The 18,822-nt window shown below is 43.2% G+C and overlaps 1 protein-coding gene across 1 annotated transcript in view; it reads left to right on the top strand.

Annotated features, from left to right (window-relative positions):
- Positions 1-18,457, top strand: part of AATF (apoptosis antagonizing transcription factor) — a 172,897-nt gene extending 154,440 nt beyond the window's left edge. Inside the window, exon 12 of the mRNA XM_083173209.1 lies at positions 17,112-18,457. Within this exon, the coding sequence (XP_083029335.1) occupies positions 17,112-17,157 (46 nt within the window). The 3' untranslated portion in view covers positions 17,158-18,457. The remainder of the gene's footprint in view (positions 1-17,111) is intronic.
- The last annotated feature ends 365 nt before the right edge of the window (positions 18,458-18,822 follow it).

Raw genomic sequence — 18,822 nt, 5'->3', positions numbered from 1 at the left:
AACCCATACAATCTGCATGAGATCCAGATAAGATTTTGACTATATAGTCAAAATCTTATCTGGATCTTATGCAGATTGTATCAGTGTGTACACAGCATTATGCAGATTGTATCAGTGTGTACACAGCATTATGCAGATTGTACAAGTGTGTACACAGCATTAGGTTGAGGCTGAAGACCTTTATTGACTATATTAAGCTTTTATAGCTAATAAGTTGCCTTCTTTTTCAGGATGCTCTGCACAAACTGCAGGCTCAGCTGATGATAGATCAGCATGGTTGGAAGATTCCCCCCCCCCCCCCTGAGTTTGGGCTGCTGCGGCATCCATATTGCCCAGTAATGTCCAGAGTGGTGGATTTTAGCTTTCTCACCTGTCACACATTGGGCAGTATTCAATGTGAATACTCTGCATGTGCAGTGAATCCTGTTTAGGATTTGCTGCACAGTCACCGTGTTCTGGAGGGCTGGAGCCTTCGCTGCCAGCCCTTGCTGTCACAGTATTCAATGTTGCAGGGGCTTGCTGTCCCTGACGGCGGTCTTAACCCCTGCGGCGAACGGCGGCAGGCAGGGAGATGGAAGTCTCCCTGCCTGCCCCAGAATGTATGTGGGGGGGGAGGGCACAAGCTGCCCCCCAGGAGAGCTAGTAGGGCATGCAGATAGGGAGCCGCTTGCACTGCTATGTAATGATCTGGAGCAGTGAATATATGAATATCTAATGAGCGGCTCTTGGCTCCTTGCTGGCTGTTATGTGTAAAAAAATATTAATAATTTTTAAAATTAAATATATATTCATGTGCTGTAAGCACATGAATAAAAATAGCATGCCCCTTCACATAATAAAATTCCTGATTTATTTTTTACACCAAAAAAAAAAAAAAAACATTTTAAAAGTTCACATTCCAGTTCACCATAAAAAGATGGCGATTGCTACACGGTGACACACAGCGAAAATAACTTAGAAAGCAATTCGCCATCTGATCATTGTATACACTCACTGCGAATCACATTGAAAAATCCATTGAAAAACCACAGCGAATTACGGAGACTATCAGATGGTGAATTGTCCGTCATTCACTATTCACTGTCGGCGAGTATTGCACGTTGAATAGGGTGATTCACTTTTTCAGTAAAAAGATTCACCTTAGAGCATGAAAATAGCACACATTTGCCGTAGAACATGGCGAATCAGCCTCATTGAATACTGGCCATTGTCTTTAGCTAAGGGAATAATTGTTATTGTAATAAAAAGTGGCAATGGACAAAAATATGATTCTGTATAACACCGGCAAAAATGTCTGCACCATCCTAGAACTTCTACATGATTTACACCAAGATGTAGTTTGTGTCTTCCTACACTCCATATATACCGATTCCTTGCTGTAGACAGTGAAGCTCTGGCTCATACCATATCATGGTGGCAATGCCCAAAAAGGTCTAAATATTAAAAAAATTAGCAAATATAATTGGTCAGGTCACCACTGTATGCCTGCCTGTGGAATCATTGGTGTTTTTTTTTTTAATAAGTCTAAAAGATAAAGGCAGATTATAATACGCTTAGAGTAAATTCTGTATATTCGTAATGACTTTATGTGAAATTGCTGAGCAAATTTGTAGTGGTGCGTTATCAATGCTGCACCTATTCCATTACAGTTGACAACTTTGGTACCACTACTGTATTGCACCATTTCCTGGAGCCAACTGAGGTGCTACAGTAGTTTCCTGGACAAACCGCTTTCCCACTTCACCTGCCATTCTTACACATTCCTGCTTATTCACAAAGAGCCACTAAGTCTAGGAGAGAAATATAGTGGCGACGGACCAGCCAACCAGCTCCTAATTACCATCTTAAAAGCTACATACTACATATTGTAAACCATATCGCTCAGGAGGTTTGTATGCGCTTGCCGATGCTGCTGTATGGGTCATAGGGTTGACAGTCAATAGGTTGACCACTGTTGGTTGACAAGGTTGAAAGGTCAACAAGCAATAGGTCAACATGAGCTTTTCATGTTTTTTTTGGTTACTGTTGACATACATCAACATGGGAAGCATGGACGGTGTGATGGTTATCATTACTGCCTCACAGCACTGAGGTCACTGGTTCGATTCCTACCCCTTAACTGTGCGGAGTTGGTATATTCTCCCCGTGCTTGTGTGATTTCCTCTGGGTACTCTGGTGTCCTCCCACAATCCAAAATATGCTGGTGTAATTAGTGTCCAACAAAATGAACCACATGTACATGTGGTAGGGAATATAGATTGTAAGCACCACTGGGGCAGGGACTGATGTGAGTGTTCAAATATTCTCTATAAAGCTCTGCGGAATGTGTGTGCCCTATATGAGAAACTGTTAATAATAATAATAAAAATAGACACCGGGCGGTATTCAATGTGAATACCTGCGAGGTGCAGCGAATCCTTTATCGGATTCGCTGCACATTCGCCACGTTCCGGAGCCTCGCCGGCTCCGGTATTCAACGAGTCAGGGGCTCGCTGCCCCTGACCGGCGAATATGATCTCCTGCGGCGAACGCCGCAGGGAGCCTGAGGACGGTGGCAGGCAGAGAGATGGAAGTCTCTCTGCCTAACCCAGAACGTTTGTGGGGGGGAGGTGGGCTCCCCGGGTGCCAGGCAGCACAGGCTGCCCCCCCCGGGGGTGCCAGCAGGGGGCCGCGTATATTCACTACACCCGATCGTAACGATCGGGTGCAGTGAATATATATAATTAAATATAATTAAATATATATTCATGTGCTTACAGCACATGAATAAAAATAGCATGCCCCCCCTCAGAATAAAATTCGTGATTTTTTTGACACCAAATGTAAAAAAACAAAACACTTTATTTTAAAAGTTCACATTCCACTTCTCCATAAAAAGATAGCAATTGCTACTCGGTGAATCATGGCGAAAAAAACCTTCAAATGTATTCGCCATGTGGTCATTGAATAGGGTGATTCACTGTTTTAGACAAAAATTTGCCAAACAGCACAAATTCGCCATAAAAACATGGCGAATCAGGCTCATTGAATACCGCCCACCATATAAATACTGCTTCGCTGGCCATGCTATAATAGGCACACTATTATAATCTGACTATGTCCACTTGGATAGTAAAGTATGAAAAACCACCTGTTTTTAGAAAAAAAAAAAGTTAAAAACTGGTTTGATGTAAACATTTCCCATGTTGACCTTTTGACCACATCGACATATGGTATGTCAACCTTTTCTGTGTTGACCTGCTGACCGCATCCCTAGCTTTTTCTGTTCCAGTTGCTACAGCGTATTCTGATTTTTTTTTTTTTTTTTTTTATAAGGTTTTAGAAGAAGCTATGGATTTATAATTGATTCAGTTCTTAAATCTAATTTTTTTTATAGTTTTTTTGTTTTGTTTGTTTTTTGTATATAAATGCTGTGCCTTAATGACTAGATTCAAATGCAATTTTACATTGTTCATGCATATGAAAGTGAAAATCTGATTGCTGGGCTATTTATGTGTGATTTGTATGTATGGGTAAAACACTGGTTTATATGAAGAGGTTGTGTTATCCGTATTCTGTGTTCCAGGTGTGGTAGTGTTTCAGGGGAAAAAGAAAGATGATTTGTCCAGGCTGCACTGAGAGTCTCTGCGATCTGTGTTCTTTCTCTTCACAGTCCACTGACTCTGCACAATCGTATTCTTTCCATAACACTTTGTCTGTCTTCCTGGAACAAACCGTTCCTGAAGTTTAGAATTTGATTGAGCCTGATATTTAGATAAACAGATTTTCCCTTAGAGGAGCAAACTGTATTATCAGCATTAGGACATTTAATTGTGAGCCATTTGGGTTGTGAAAATTAGTCTGGATTAAAATGCGTAAACAAATAGGGTAAATATAGATCGGCGTGTTGAATAAATGCATGAAGCTGTTAATGTATATTGGACAAATATAAAATCATTGAAAATTCATTGCATTGAATATGCATTCTTTCCCATGATAACCACCCATTGTGCTGTGTATGTGGTGTGATAGTAATGTAAGCAGAAAATGGCAGGTCTAATAATGTAGAGCCCTGTTCTACAGTATGATACACAAGCACATCGCTGCTGACGAGTCTTCAGAGGTATGATGGGTAAACGTGCCATGCAGCAGCCTGCCTTGTCTGGGCAGAGGGGGTGGTTCTCTTGGTTATGATAATATATTTAGTTATAAGCTGCATTCTCATGTATGAGAGCAATAATAAGCATGCAGGCTTATCCTATAGTTACTGTGTACAGCTTTGTAAGCAATATTGCTGCTGCATTTAGCTAGATCTTGGTTTACCAGTAGATTATTTTTATTACAGTATGCTATTTTGTGCAGCACTTTTCGTGCACACTGTTCCCCAAGGGAGAGGCATGGGTCTGAATACAGCCAGCTTTTCAGGCTGGCGTGACATGAGAGAAACTGCATGTTCATCAGCATTGCCCACCTGTGTGTGAAATGATGCTCTGTGAAAACACTGGTTTCAGCCTTTCAGTGGCAGCTGCTGACATGTGAACCCTGCTGGGGACAGTAAGTGGTGCTTACTACCTAGAAATTATACTGGCATTGCAGTGCAAGGAGAACATTTGCTTGAAAGCAAGATTCACAGATTATACATAGACATGGAAAATGGTTTGCCATATGGATGACATGCTCCCTGACATTTAATTGTGTTTCTCTTCTCGATCATTTAATTAATGTTGAGAGGTAATGGAGGCTTGACGAAGCAATCTATTGGCTTCTAGAAATACAGTAATACCCCTTCCCCACCCCTCTAAAAACCTAAACACACTTTTGTAACCGTTAGCCACATCTCTGCCTGACTAGTCAGACATGTAGCAGTGGTTTTCAGAAACACACTTCACTAAAGTAGTGTACACACAGTGCAATTTACGTTCTGTTCGATCCTAATGGAATTAGACTATATATTATAGATCTGTACTATATAGTCTTGCCTGCACAGTCTATTATTCTATTTGATTTAGATGCGGCGGGGTTGCGCATTGGAATCAAATCTAAAGCCTTTTATTTCCTTTCGATTCTATTTTGCTTATATAAACAAAACCGTATAGAAAAATAGACTACATTGTACTGCGTAAGACAGAACTGTATCAGCTCTGCTCTGATTGTCCCACGTTGCGTATTCATGTGGCTGAGTATCTCCGTTACAGCAGATGAGCACAGGATCTGCCGTATATTCTGCCTGCCCTTCAGTTTGACTCTTGTGTGTCACAGGATTTAAAGATAAATAACCCCTGGAATTTATAGGTAGAACAAGGAAATATATCATATTATACAAAAGGAGGTTATTGCTTTAATCAAATTCAGTATATGATATGCAGTTGATGAAATAAGCAAGTCAGTAAATGGCATTTTTAGGTGCTTAACTATAAAACTTAAGCATCAGTAGTCCGTCATTTGTTCCTGTCTGCAAACCAATGTTCAATGTACATTGATTTTTATTTTTTAAATTGTCCATTCTGCAACAAAAATTTAGGTTTGTGGATTCTGCAGAGGACGTGGGTCAGAGATGGGAAAATAAATTGTCATTCAGCGAAACAATGGTCACACTCCGGACAGACATTATACTGTACATTCATTACATCTTGTGGTGATTTGCATTTTCTTTATTCTTTGTTCTATTATGGTAGTGTCTTCTATTCTAAAGATTTCCTAAATGTACTAGACAGAATCAGTCCTCATCTGTCTACACTTTTCCAATGTTAGCGGAACAATTAGAAAACATAATTATTTTTATTTCACTTTAATTTCATATACAATAGAATAGTACAGTCCGGTAACACATTGGGTAGTACAGTTAAACAGCGAGGATTGCAGAAAACCAGTGCTCACCCTATTCAATGTTACATAGTTACATAGTAGTACATAGTAGGTAAGGCTGAAAAAAGACTTGCGTCCATCTAGTTCAACCTGGTATAGATATCCATTGCTGATTTGGTAGGTTCTGGTATTTTACAGACAAATTATATTTCTTATTTGTACCCATGGATGTTTTTCTTCAGTAAATGTTTGTCCAACTTTGCCTTGAACGCATTTAATGAGCCAGCCGTTACCACCTCTCTGGGAAGAGAGTTCCAGAGTTTGACTGTTCTGACTGTAAAGAAATTCTTTCTACTAGCTGAATGAAATATTTTTTCTTCTAATCTATACTCATGCCCTCGTGTCCTAGATTCCTTTCTAGTAGAAAAGAGGGTGTGTGACCGTTCCTTATATTGGCCCTTGATATACTTGTACATGTTGAGCATGTCCCCCCTTAAACGTCTCTTTTCTAATGTAAATAGTCCCAAATTGCTTAATCTCTCCCCGTAGCTTAAATTCTCCATTCCCCTAATAAGCTTTGTTGCTCGCCTTTGGACTTTTTCTAATTCTATGATGTCCTTTTTATAGTGTGGGGCCCAGAACTGTACTCCGTACTCGAGGTGAGGTCACACCAATGCTTTATATAGTGGCATAATTACCATTGAGTCCCTAGTTTCCATTCCCCTCTTAATACATGCCAGAATTTTGTTGGCCTTTTTTGTAGCTACATTACAATGGGCACTACATCCCAGTTTGCGGTCTATTTGGACTCCTAGATCCTTTTCAAGTATGGAATTACCCAGTTCCTCTCCGCTAAGGTTGTAACTTGCTTACTGGTTGTGTCTCCCAAGGTGCATAACCTTACATTTATCTACATTGAGCCTCATCTTCCATTTTTTTGCCCACTCATCTAGAATTGCAAGATCATTTTGAAGCATGGTGACATCTTCTGATGATTTGAGGACTTTGCTAAGTTTTGTATCGTCCGCAAAGATGGATACATTGCTGAGTAACCCTATCCCAATATCGTTAATAAAAATGTCAAACAAAATGGGCCCCAAAACCGAACCCTGGGGCACTCCACTTAGTACCGGTATCATATCTGATACAGCACCATTCACAACCACTTTTTGTTCTCTATTACATAGCCAATTCCCTACCCATCTGCAGATATTTTCACCCAATCCTAGGTTCTCCATTTTATTAATCAATCTCTTGTGTGGGACAGTATCAAATGCTTTAGCGAAATCACATCTACAGCATTTCCATTATCAAGGTTTTTGCTAACCTCTTCATAGAACCCTGGGGAATGTTCTGGGGAAATCCTCGCCGTCACAGGAGGGCGAGAATTCCCCAAAACAGCCACAGCGACCTGTGGCTAATGCAGAAAACTCGTTGTTTTTAGCCGCGAGTCTCGCTGCTTCTGGAACCGCATACGCCAATTCCCCCTCGCTCAAAAAATGGAGCAAGGGGGAATTGGCGTATGAGGGGGGTGCGTTGAATACTGACAGGGTGAGTGGTGACAGCGAGCTAGAAGCCCTGCTCGTTGTCGCCGCTCGCCCACGGCATTGAATACACCTCATTATGCTGTGCTTAACTGCCATAGCTTAGATTATTTGTAATAAATTGAATAAATCCGACTGATATTAGTGGGTATATGGAGAAAAAATGGTTATCATGAAACTAATTCATTTAATACATGAGGAATGTCTATCACACACTCACCCCCCCCCCCCCCCCCCAAAAAAAAACACATATTGAATGAATTAAATAATTTCACTAAAAAGTAGCAGAAAAAGATGACATTTTATTAAAACAAAGTAAATGTTAGGGGTCTCCTATAACTAAACACATTCATGGACATTGCCTGATTCAGAGTACTGCGTGCTTTCAAGTTTAAATGAATTAAATAGTTGTAGTAGCAAAAACAATTGCCTGCTAAAAAACGAACAAAAAACATTTCATGACTGATAACTCCATACATTTTTAATTATTGCTTCAAACAATGGGTATTAATAATTAGCAAACAGGGATATAAATCCATTTTAGTTTTGGTTGTGGAACACAACCAGCTATGCAGAGCTGGGCATTGAATACTAACCTAATTCGTATTTTTAACATTGTTCACTGGAGACCTTGCTGCTTTTCATAGTACAAAACTGTCCCACCATAGTGTTGTACTTGAAAACTTGGTTCAACTCTTTGTATTTGGAGCCTGTGTTATTTTTGTTTCTTATGAGACCCTATGAGAAAGCTATCATTTAATTTGTCAGCCTACTGTATGTTGAAAACTCCAGATACACAGCTACAGATTTTCTGTTACGGTGTCACGCCTGGGGGATTTCATGGAACGGCCTTGAACTCTATACCAATATTGCTGTACTAGTAAATTTACGTTAAACAATTTAATTTGTGCAATCTTGCCCTTGCATACTGCCTGTACGCTATTTACAACCCAGTACTTGACATTATGGGGTATTTATCAAAGCTTGGATAGAGGGCCCGATTGAAAAGTAACAAAAAAATATGTGAATAAGAAAGTACCAAAAACAGCCTGAAACAGGTAGTGCAGAATCAGATTGGCTATTATCTTCCAATTTTATTGCTTTCCAAGCATACATACCCTAATATCTTATATATTATATTAGCCAATTTGGTCTTTGTTTCATTAACCTGTTTGAATGACAGGCTTTTATAACAAGTTTTGTTTGGTATGTAATTTTTACTCTGTGATTAGACCCAAAGGGAATGTATGCTAAGTATTCTTGCTACGCTATTTAAGCCCCGTACACACGGGGAGATATATTGCTCTGCAATATATTGCTAGCAATATATTGCTGAGCAATATATTGCTCTGTTTCTCCTTTTCATCAGCGACCAGAGATGGTCGCTGATGAAAGGGAACCTCTGCTGTTGGAGTAGCAGAGGTAATCAGCTGGAGCACGCTCCTGCGACCAGCGATCATAAGGGGGCTAAAAACGGGAGCGAGCACTCGCCGATTTATCGCTGGTGCGCACTACAATCACTGGCAATATGGTCACCACCGACCATATTTCCAGCGATTTTAGCCCCTATCGCCCCCGTGTGTGCACAGCTTTAGGGTAGGCGATTTCTCTGTGTCTAGATCACCCATATGCAGGTAGTGATGTGTGCTAAGTGATTTTACATAAGCAAAATAAAAGGCAGGCTTAGATTGCAAATCTTTGTGTGTGTGTGTACAGAATAAGTGAGATCAGTCACTTTCTAAGCGATATGACTAGATTTTGGCTGCAGGCGCTATCAACACACGGGACATACCCATTGCTCCGGAGCATACATACTGAGCGATCTTTCCTTACTTTCTAAGTGATCTAGGAGCTGATTCTGGATAACACGCACCGCTGGTCAGTGTATGCGCACGTGCACACCCCAACTGCAAATGGCCACGGTGGGTTTCTCACTCACCCTGCAGTTCGCAGAGGGAAGGGGGTGGGTGTGGTGCTGGGCCATGGTAATGCCCAGTGGTTTATGGGTGTCACCATAAAAACACTGGGCTGTCTGCCTTGTCTTCGTCTCGGGCACAAATGCAATAGTAATCATTCGACGACCATTGAATGTGCCAAGAATTTGTCTTTCTCTTTCAATGGTCCTGGTGACACAGCTCAACATTGGGATGTAGGAGGGTCCGTAGGAGCCAAGCACCTATCCTAAAGCTTTTGGAGGGTAGGCTCCTCCCTTCTGCATCCCAGATTCCTCAGTTCGTGTTAGGTGCCCACTGGAGTTGGTGCTATTCTAAAGGGCTGCAGGAGCAGCCGAAGGATTAGAGTTAGTTAGGAGTTTTTTGTTTTATTAACTTTTACACTAGCTAGGCAGGCACAGTGTGAGGAGTCTCATTGAATCCTCACATTGACAGCGTAGTAGGAGCTGACAGAAGCGTGTCCTGTCAGCTCACTGCGCACAGGGGAGACTCTGTCTGGTCTCCCTGTGCAGCGCTTACAGCTTCTATTAAGAAGCTGCCTGGGCCTCAGAGCGCTCTGAAACTGGCTTCACGCTAGGTGGGGATCATGGGGGACAGGCGCTCCGTGATGGCGGCGGCCATTTTCTGCGGAGCTTACACACTGAGCTCCTGTATGAGAGGACAGCAGTGTGTCACAGGCATGTTCCAAGTGGTCCCCAGCAGAGGGGGAGACACTGGAACTTGGAAATCCTACAGTGGGGAGCGGCTGTCTGGGGGTGGTTGGCGCCAAAAGTCACGGACCCCGCAGCAGCAGGGACTTGGTCTCTTCCCTCACTCTGCTGCAAGCGTTCCGAATGGCGCCAAAACAGAGCTGAGCTGGCTGACAGATCCTGGCAGAGTGATTGGATTTCCTGGGCATAGTTTCCCCCACTTCTGAAAGCTTCAGACAGATAAGTGACTGTGGTACTTTGGCTCTGTATAAAACGGCTTTGGGGGAGGGAGCCCTTAATGCATTGTGCGCTTGTAGTGTTTGTACACTAAAATTTGCCCCTGAACAGATGGCGGGGGGGGGGGCTTTTGTATTACTTGCGCTGGTGTGAGACCCATGGGCAGTGAACCCCAGAGGGTAAAACAATCAGAACCTGCGTGGGCCAGTGCCCTGGGCAGGTCTGTAAATGCCTTAGTGCAATTGCTGGACAGGCAGAGTGATGTGTTGGTATCTTCCCCTAGACCTATGTCATCATCTCAGCAGTCCTCTGGCTCCCTGCCTCTGACCCAAGCAGATCCTGGGCTCTTTCAGGTCATGCAGGATACTGCAAAAGGGATCAGCAGATTTAATGATTTGCTTGACAGATTTAATTGTGATACTGTGGGGACTCCTAAGAGGGCTTATTCAGTGCCTTTGTTTGCTGTTGAATCTGGAGAGGAGGGAGAGTGCACAGACATCCCCTGGGATCAGGGTGATGATTCTGAAGATTCCTCGGCCTCAGGGGTGGAGAATTTGATTGCTGATGTAAAACAGGCTTTGAATTTGTCTGTGGAGGATAAGACTCCTGCAAAAGGAATATTTAAGCGGCAGCGTAAGGAAACTGTTACCTTCCAGCAGATCCTGTAAACCTTCATCAGTAGGGAAGGGGCTTGGAAAACGCCCGATAAGAGGCTTCAGATGCCTAAGAGGTATTTAAGTCTGTACCCCATGCCTGAGGCTCATGCGGTCCTCTTGGAAAAAGTTCCGGTGGTAGATGCTTCCGTGGCACGGCTTTCTAAAGCCACTGTGCTACCTGTCCAAGGGGGTACAGCCTTTAAGGACCCCGTGGACAAGAAGCTTGAAGGTAACCTCAAGGCAATCTTTGAGGGGGTGGGTTTCACTTTACGCCCTCTTATAGCATCAGCATGGGTATCCAAGGCCCTGATTGTTTGGGCCAGTGATTTATGTACTATTTTACACGCTGACCCAGGTGTGTTACTGCTAACTGAGAAATTGAAAGCAGCTGCAGAGTATGTGCTTGAGGCTGAGGAGGAAGTACTTAAAATGGCTTCCAGAGTATCCACGGTGTCCGTCAATGCCAGGAGAGTGCTCTGGCTTAAAGCCTGGGAGGCGAATAACAAATCTAAAAAGGCCTTAGAGGCGTTCGCTTTTAAAGGAAAGCTGCTGTTGGGTTCGAGCTAGAAGAGATTATTAAGCAGGCCACGGGAGGCAAAAGTACTTTCCTGCCGGCTCCTGCAGCAAAACAGGCCTCAAGATTTTCAGCTTTTAGGCCGTCCTTTCGGCCCTCCCCTAGAGGGGGTGTGTCCTTTCGAGGACACTCATTTAGGGGAAAGTTCCAGTCCTCCAGGGGCAAGGCCCCAAAGTCAAAATTTGGTTCTTTCCCCAAGAAACCGAGCACAAAAGGGGAGGACAAGCCCTCAGCATGACTACCTGGGGAGTCTCCCAGCGGTAGTCAAGGAGGGGGGGGTCTGAGATGGTTCAGGGACGCTTGGGTGTTGGACATTGTGTCCCGGGGGTACAGGATCCCTTCAGGGGTCTTCCTCCGAGAAGATTTCTACCCACACCAATGCCAAAGGAGTCACGGCTCCGTTCTGCTCTTTTGGGGGCGGTTCAGTCCCTGTTAGAAAAAGGAGTGGTGATCCCGGTCCCTCGAGCGGAGTGGAAGAAAGGCTTTTATTCCACTCTGTTTTTGGTGTCCAAGCCAGACGGGTCTTTCAGACCAATCTTAAATTTAAGGTCTTTGAATCTCCTGTGGGTGGCCCATTTCAAGATGGAATCCCTGCGGTCTGTGTTGCTAAGCCTGGACCAGGGAGAAATTTTGGCATCCATGGATGTCCAGGACGCATATCTGCACGTTCCTATCCACCCAAAACATCAGATTCTCCTGAGGTTTGCCATAGGAAACCTGCATCTGCAATTTCAGGCGTTGCCCTTTGGTCTGGCCACAGCTCCAAGGGTATACACCAAAATTATGTCAGTGATGGCGGCTGCTCTCTGACTTAGGGGAATCACTGTGATTCCGTATTTGGACGACCTGCTGTTCAAAGCAGAGTCGGCGGAGATCTTGCAGAAACACTTGGAAGAAGCCATCAGGTTTTTGCAAGTTCACGGTTGGCTTTTAAATTTACAAAAGTCTCAGCTCGTGCCATCTCAGAGAATACAGTTCCTGGGGGTTATCCTGGATACCCATCTACATCGGGTATTTTTACCAGAGACAAAGGCCAGGGACATGTCCATGTTGGTTCGGGAGATTCTGGGGCCTCGGAGTCCATCAGTTTGGAGGTGTCTGGGGTAAATGGTGGCGACTTTCGAGACACTACAGTTTGCCAGGTTCCACTCTCGAGTATTCCAGTGGAACATTCTGACATCCTGGTCAGGGAATACTCAGACCATGAGATCAGAACAGATAGTGTTGTCTCCAGAAATCCGATCTTCCCTGGAATGGTGGATGAAGGTTGATTCCCTTCATTGGGGTCGGTCTCTGCAGTCCTGGGACTGGCTGGTAGTCACTACCAACGCCAGTCTCAGGGGCTGGGGGGGGGGGGCAGTGGTGCTGGACCTACGGCTTCAGGGCTTGTGGACCACGGAGGAGTCAGCCTTGCCGATCAACATCCTGGAACTGCGGGCTGTGTGGATGGCGATATCCCTGGCAGGAGAAAGATTGCAGGGTCTCCCCTTGCGGATTCAGTCAGACAATGCCACGGCTGTGGTGTACCTGAATCATCAGGGGGGCACACGCAGTAGACTGGCCACGTGGGAAGTTTCCCAGATCTTCTTGTGGGCAGAGCAGAAGGTTCCAGCTTTATCAGCGATATTCATCCCCGGGGTGAAGAATGTCGAGGCCGATTTCCTGAGCAGGGAGGAACTGCTCGAAGGGGAATGGAGTCTAAACCCACAGATATTTCTCCAGATTACAGGGAAGTGGAGAACTCCGGATGTTGACCTTATGGCATCCAGGTTCAATCAAGTACCCAGGTTTTATGCCAGGTCAAGAGATCCCTTGGCCGAAGCGGTGGATGCATTGACTATCCCCTGGGAGGGGAATCTACTTTATGTTTTCCCGCCATTTCCAATGCTGGCGAGAGTTCTGGAGGGGAATCTACTTTATGTTTTCCCGCCATTTCCAATGCTGGCGAGAGTTCTGAAACTAATTCAATCACAAGGAATCCCGGTGATTCTAGTGGTTTCAGATTGGCCAAGGAGGTCCTGGTACTCGAGTGTTCAGAGACTGTCTGTGGACTCTTGGCATCTACTTCAGAGGTCAGATCTGTTAAGCCAAGGGCCGTTCTTCCACCTGGATTTAGCTTGGCTAAATTTGACGGCTTCAGCTAACTATTATAGGGTCTGGAAGACCTATATTAGATGGTGTGAGAGGCAGAAATCACATACGTCTCGATTTCGACTTTCAAGGTTACTTGAGTTCTTGCAGGATGGCTTCTCGTCTGGTCTAAGCCTTCAGTCACTCAAGATACAGATCTCAGCGCTGTCTATCTATTTCCAGAAGAGGATAGCAATGCTACCAGAGGTGCAGACCTTTCTGCAAGGGGTTTTCAGATTGAAACCTCCCTATAAGCAACCAGTGGCTCTTTGGGACTTATCACTGGTACTATAGTGTCTAAAAAGGGCGCCCTTTGAGCCGTTAAGGTTGGCTGGCCTTAAGTTCCTTACATGGAAACTTGTCTTTTTATTGGCTGTTGCCTCTGCAAAGAGAGTCTCGGAGTTGGGAGCATTGTCCTGCAAGTCTCCTTTTCTTATTTTTCATGATGACAGGGCTGTTCTTCGAACAGTACCCCAATTTTTACTAAAAGTAGTCTCTATCTCCTGATTCAAATGAAAAGCAGTGTTGCCTGTGTTTCAACCCCCAGAGGGTTCCAGGAAAAGGGACAAATTGAGGAGTTTGGATATTGCGCGCGCCTTGGACAGGGTGAAAAGTGTCAAGAAGACTGATACTTTGTTCATCTTGTATGATGTGCACAAGATTGGTTGGCCTGCGTCTAAGCAGACCATTGCTAGGTGGTTGCGTTCTGTCATTGCCTTTGCATATACTAAGGTTGGTAGGCCTGTTCCGGACAGAATTAATGCGCATACCACCAGGTCGGTCGCCACCTCTTGGGCGGTTTGACATGAGGCCACAGCTGAGCAGGTTTGCAGGGCCGCTCCTTGGTCATCTGTTCACACTTTTGTCAAATTCTACAGGTTCCATGAGTTCGCGTCTGAGGATGCATCATTCGGGCGAGCAGTGATGAGAGCTGCAGACCGGAGCGTACCCTTCCAAAGGACCGGCTCTTGAACATCCCAATGTTGAGCTGTGTCACCAGGACCATTGAAAGAGAAAAAGGGGTACATTTATTAAGTTTGGTTGCTATGGGCAACATCCGATCTTCAACAGAACTCCAATCAGATTCTAATTATTTGTTTTTTTGTTCCTTCTAGAATATAATAGATATATTCTTCAATAAAACACTTTTCTTAATAAAAGTACTTGAATGGAAGTTAATAAGCATTCAGATATTTTGTATACTCCTGATTGAAAAGTATACAAATTGGCATCACCTGTATATATTGCACTCAGCTCCTCTCTCTAGCAGCTTGTACTTGTGTAGTCACATGTAGATGGTATGGTGGGCTAATTTGTGTATATTCAAAGATTTGTCTGTTTTCAGAAGGATCTCTTACACCAAGGATAGAGCTGGATCAAATGAATCCACAAGTACTTCATACTAAAGTGTGTGCTTAAGAGGCTGTACAAGGCAGCAACATACAGATGGAGCCGGGCTCCCTCTTGCTGGCGAATCGCCAGACTCGCTCCGCTGGCGACCCACTAGCAGCCCGGCGCTCCATCTGACTGAGATGCGCGTGCGTCTCAGTTTCCAGGCGGCGGGGCGACGGGAACCCTGTCAGTCTCAGCTTCAGGGAGGCGGCAGTGGGGACCCGGGGGAAGCGCCGTCGGAAGGGGACACGCGCGCATCTTGTGTGCGCATGGCCCCTTTCGCAGAGCAGATGGTGGCTGGCGATTCTGCCGCCATCCCTGCAAAGACCAGGCCGGCTCCATCTGTACAGTTTTGTGCACTTGCCACTGATTTGCATACAGATTGGTTCATAGAGGTCTGGTTCTGTGGCAGAGCTTGTGGGCTCAGGTGCTAAATATAATTTAGGTCTGACTCCTCCACCCTAACCAAAGTTCACAATATGCAACATGGAAGAGGGTGACGGGAAGATGGTGTGAGGCAGATTGTGCCCATCACCAACTGTCACAATGTCCAATGCGATGTGGATAATGGGGCATGTACCTTGGTGGAGGCCTGAACAACGTGGCCCCTGCTCTTTGAGTGCCAAACTGGCTTTCCTCAGACAGACATACTCTAATGGTGCCAAAGTGTGAATTACACCAGTTGTGAGCTGCCTTAATTCACAGATTGAAGTGAATCAGAAAAAATGTACAGCTCTGTTAATTAGAGGCACCATGATAAGAGGCAGGGATGACCTTGTGTTCCGGGTAAGGTAAGGGTCAGGTTCCACAGGCAGTGTGGCTCACACTGCTCCCTGCACTGGGTCATTCATTCAACATTGCTCAAATTGGTCTGTGGATAACTCATTGTTGGTTTGGGCAGCAGGGGGCCACTGTGAGCATAATCCCTGATAAGCAGCTGCCAGAACCTGCAGTTAAGAATTATGGGGTGTGTACACGGTGTGATGTACTTTCTATTGAATCCCAAACAAATTAGGATTGAATCGTGCAGCGCTGTGTACACATCCAATTTAGATTATATAGTACAGATCTGTAATATATATAGGAAGGAACTTCTCCCCCAATCCCATGTGTTTTTGTCTGGTCACATGTCCATATTTTGTACAATAAAAACAGCCGCTAAATGAGTACAGTAATAATGAACAGTGGTCATTAATTGCGATTATCTGGCTGTTTATCAGCTGAAGCCGCATTTAGGGTAATATAATATACCCCCTATGAGTCAAAAATGTAGATACAATTTTAATAAATAATTATATGATTTATTTTTGAATGTTAATGAGGCATTAAACTGGGTGAACTAAACAATGTAAAACTTTTCATCTGTAGTGTATAAGTAGTACTTGCTGAATTATGAGGTTGTCATTCCTGATATTTGCAATGTAAGAGGGAGGCATAAAATTCCAACTCAGACCTGCTCTCTAGGCTTTGCGTATTTGGAGCCTAGCGAACAGGTTATTGCCACCCCTGCGAATGCACGTCCCCCAGCTGGGCTAAACCCTTTGCAGGGCTGCGAATGGATGGGTACACATCCATTCGCAAGTGCCTGCACAGGAATGATTACTCTGATTCTTTTGCCCACTACGTGACCTAGGTGTTATATGGTGGCTGCTTGTAGCAATGCAAAATAGAGGTGTGTGCCGCCATTTGACTGCCCCAAGCAGGCAGGCCTATGTTGGTGGGGCCCATCCAGCATTTCTCAACCATAACATGAATTATAATTTCTCCTTCCTAGCTCATATAGCTTACATTCCTATAGGTTACTGAAAAGAAAAAAATATATATATATTCATTCTTCCAAATGCTGGGATGGAGAGGCACCCAAGCTGCTGTCCCCAGAGTATGAAGAGAAGTAAAGAGGACACAAGTAGTGTGCATCACACACTACTTGTGTCCTCTTTACTTCTCTTCATACTCTGCCACTGTGCAGTATTGCTAAATCTTTGGAGTGCTGTCTATTGCATTTGCTATATCGATTTATCTATAGATATAATTTGATTAACAAGGCAATTAAGTTGATAAAAAGATTAATAAAAATAATATCTAATTATTTACACTAATGACTTCTCAATTGTGTTTTGTTTTTTTCGCTCCATTTTTTTCCCCCTCTATAGAACTGAACTTTATCAGTCATTATTTGGAAATATGACAAGCAACTGAAATGAAAATGTGATTACAGGATTGGTCTGAATTGGATGTAGAAGATGCCATTGGATCCCTTCAGCACAAGCTGTGATAACCTTTTTATAATTTATTTGTTATAGTAATTTCCAGACAATGAAAAATCTATATGCTAAAACAAACCCTGGTATCATGCTATTTAGTTTTTTTCTTTTGCTAAAATTTCTGTGTGTCATTCATGGTTTTATTTTGTACACCTTCACAAATAATCATTATTTGTCCAAAGGTGCAGATTCAAATGTTTTCTCGCACCGGATATCCTGACTAACCCCCCCCCCCCTATACCCACCGCCTGATCCTAACCCCCATGCTCCAGCACCTAGCCCTAACACACACACACACCCCTCTTTGTCGGTACCAAACACTCCCTTACTAGCTTAACACTAACCTTCCCATCCTGAATCTGAACAGTACTGTGCTGAATAAGAATAGAAATGAAAATCAATAATAGGGGGAAAAACGGAAATATAAAGCAATTGTTATGTGTGTTAAAGGCGTGGGTTTATATACTATAAGATTATATCTTTCCAATCTGGCTAGCTGGTGGGAATGGAAATCTGGAATTTTTTGGGAGCAAATGAGCATTGACTTAAACATTGAAAACAGACAAAAATGGTCATTCAGACAAATTGGTTACATCAATTTATGCAGATTACTGTTTTTGTCCATTTTGCAGCTTTTTGGATCAAATGTTTGTAATTTGTACCCAGAAATCGCCAATCAGATTTTTTATTCCAGCCAGCCAGATTGGAAAGATAATCTTTTATGTGTGTATGGGCCTTTAGTAAACTAGTCATGGTCTTGACATGTAGGTTTCAGATTTTGTACTATTCAGCAATTGGTTGAGCAACTATTGCAGCTCAAAGGATTTGTAATAAATGAATTACCGGAACAGAAAGCAGAATACAATTGATGATTCTTAATTGTGTGCAAATAAAATCTACTCCATATTTTCATCGAATTCATCTTGCATAAGAATATTGCTTGAATATACCAATCCCTTTCTTTTTAGTTCCTGTCTGCTGCATTACTGCGAGCTAATACTTGTTTTGTGGCACACAGATTATCTCCAAACTTACATCTATGGATACTAAAAGCCTTTGCAGAGCTATTTCTTTGTATAAATTATTTTTCCAACAGAAGTGTATGGTCACATCTGCTCTCAAATTGTATTTTTAGGATATATTTAGTGTAATGTGTTTTATATTGTCATACAATGCCATTTTAAAACTGCAGCCTGTGTTCTAAAAGGAAATAATAATAAATACAAATTAGTATGCCTGATTATTTTGATGTGGAAATAAAGAAACCAGCGACTGTGACATTTAGTAACTTTCTGCTTGACTGCATCTGGTCAGTCACAGGGGCAAGGAAATAAAAATCAATATTTTGATATAGGGCAGCCAGAGATTGTTGTTTAGGTGCACAAGAGCAGCAGGAAAAGATATACATATTTGTATGAAGAAAGTCAATATTTAACCTTGAGCATCAACAGCTATTGATATTTGCACAAAGCATGAAACACTCTGTTTGACAAAAGGCTCTTCTCAGGACATTAAAACAATACATGTTTAAACCAAAAAATGTAAGAATGACACATCTAGCTGTATAATACCAGAAGTTAAAGCTTTTAATGCGTATTTC

The sequence above is a fragment of the Crinia signifera genome, chromosome 2 (assembly GCF_055691185.1).
Source record: "Crinia signifera chromosome 2, ASM5569118v1, whole genome shotgun sequence".
Classification (NCBI taxonomy): Eukaryota; Metazoa; Chordata; class Amphibia; order Anura; family Myobatrachidae; genus Crinia; species Crinia signifera.
This window is presented reverse-complemented; position numbering and strand designations above follow the sequence as displayed.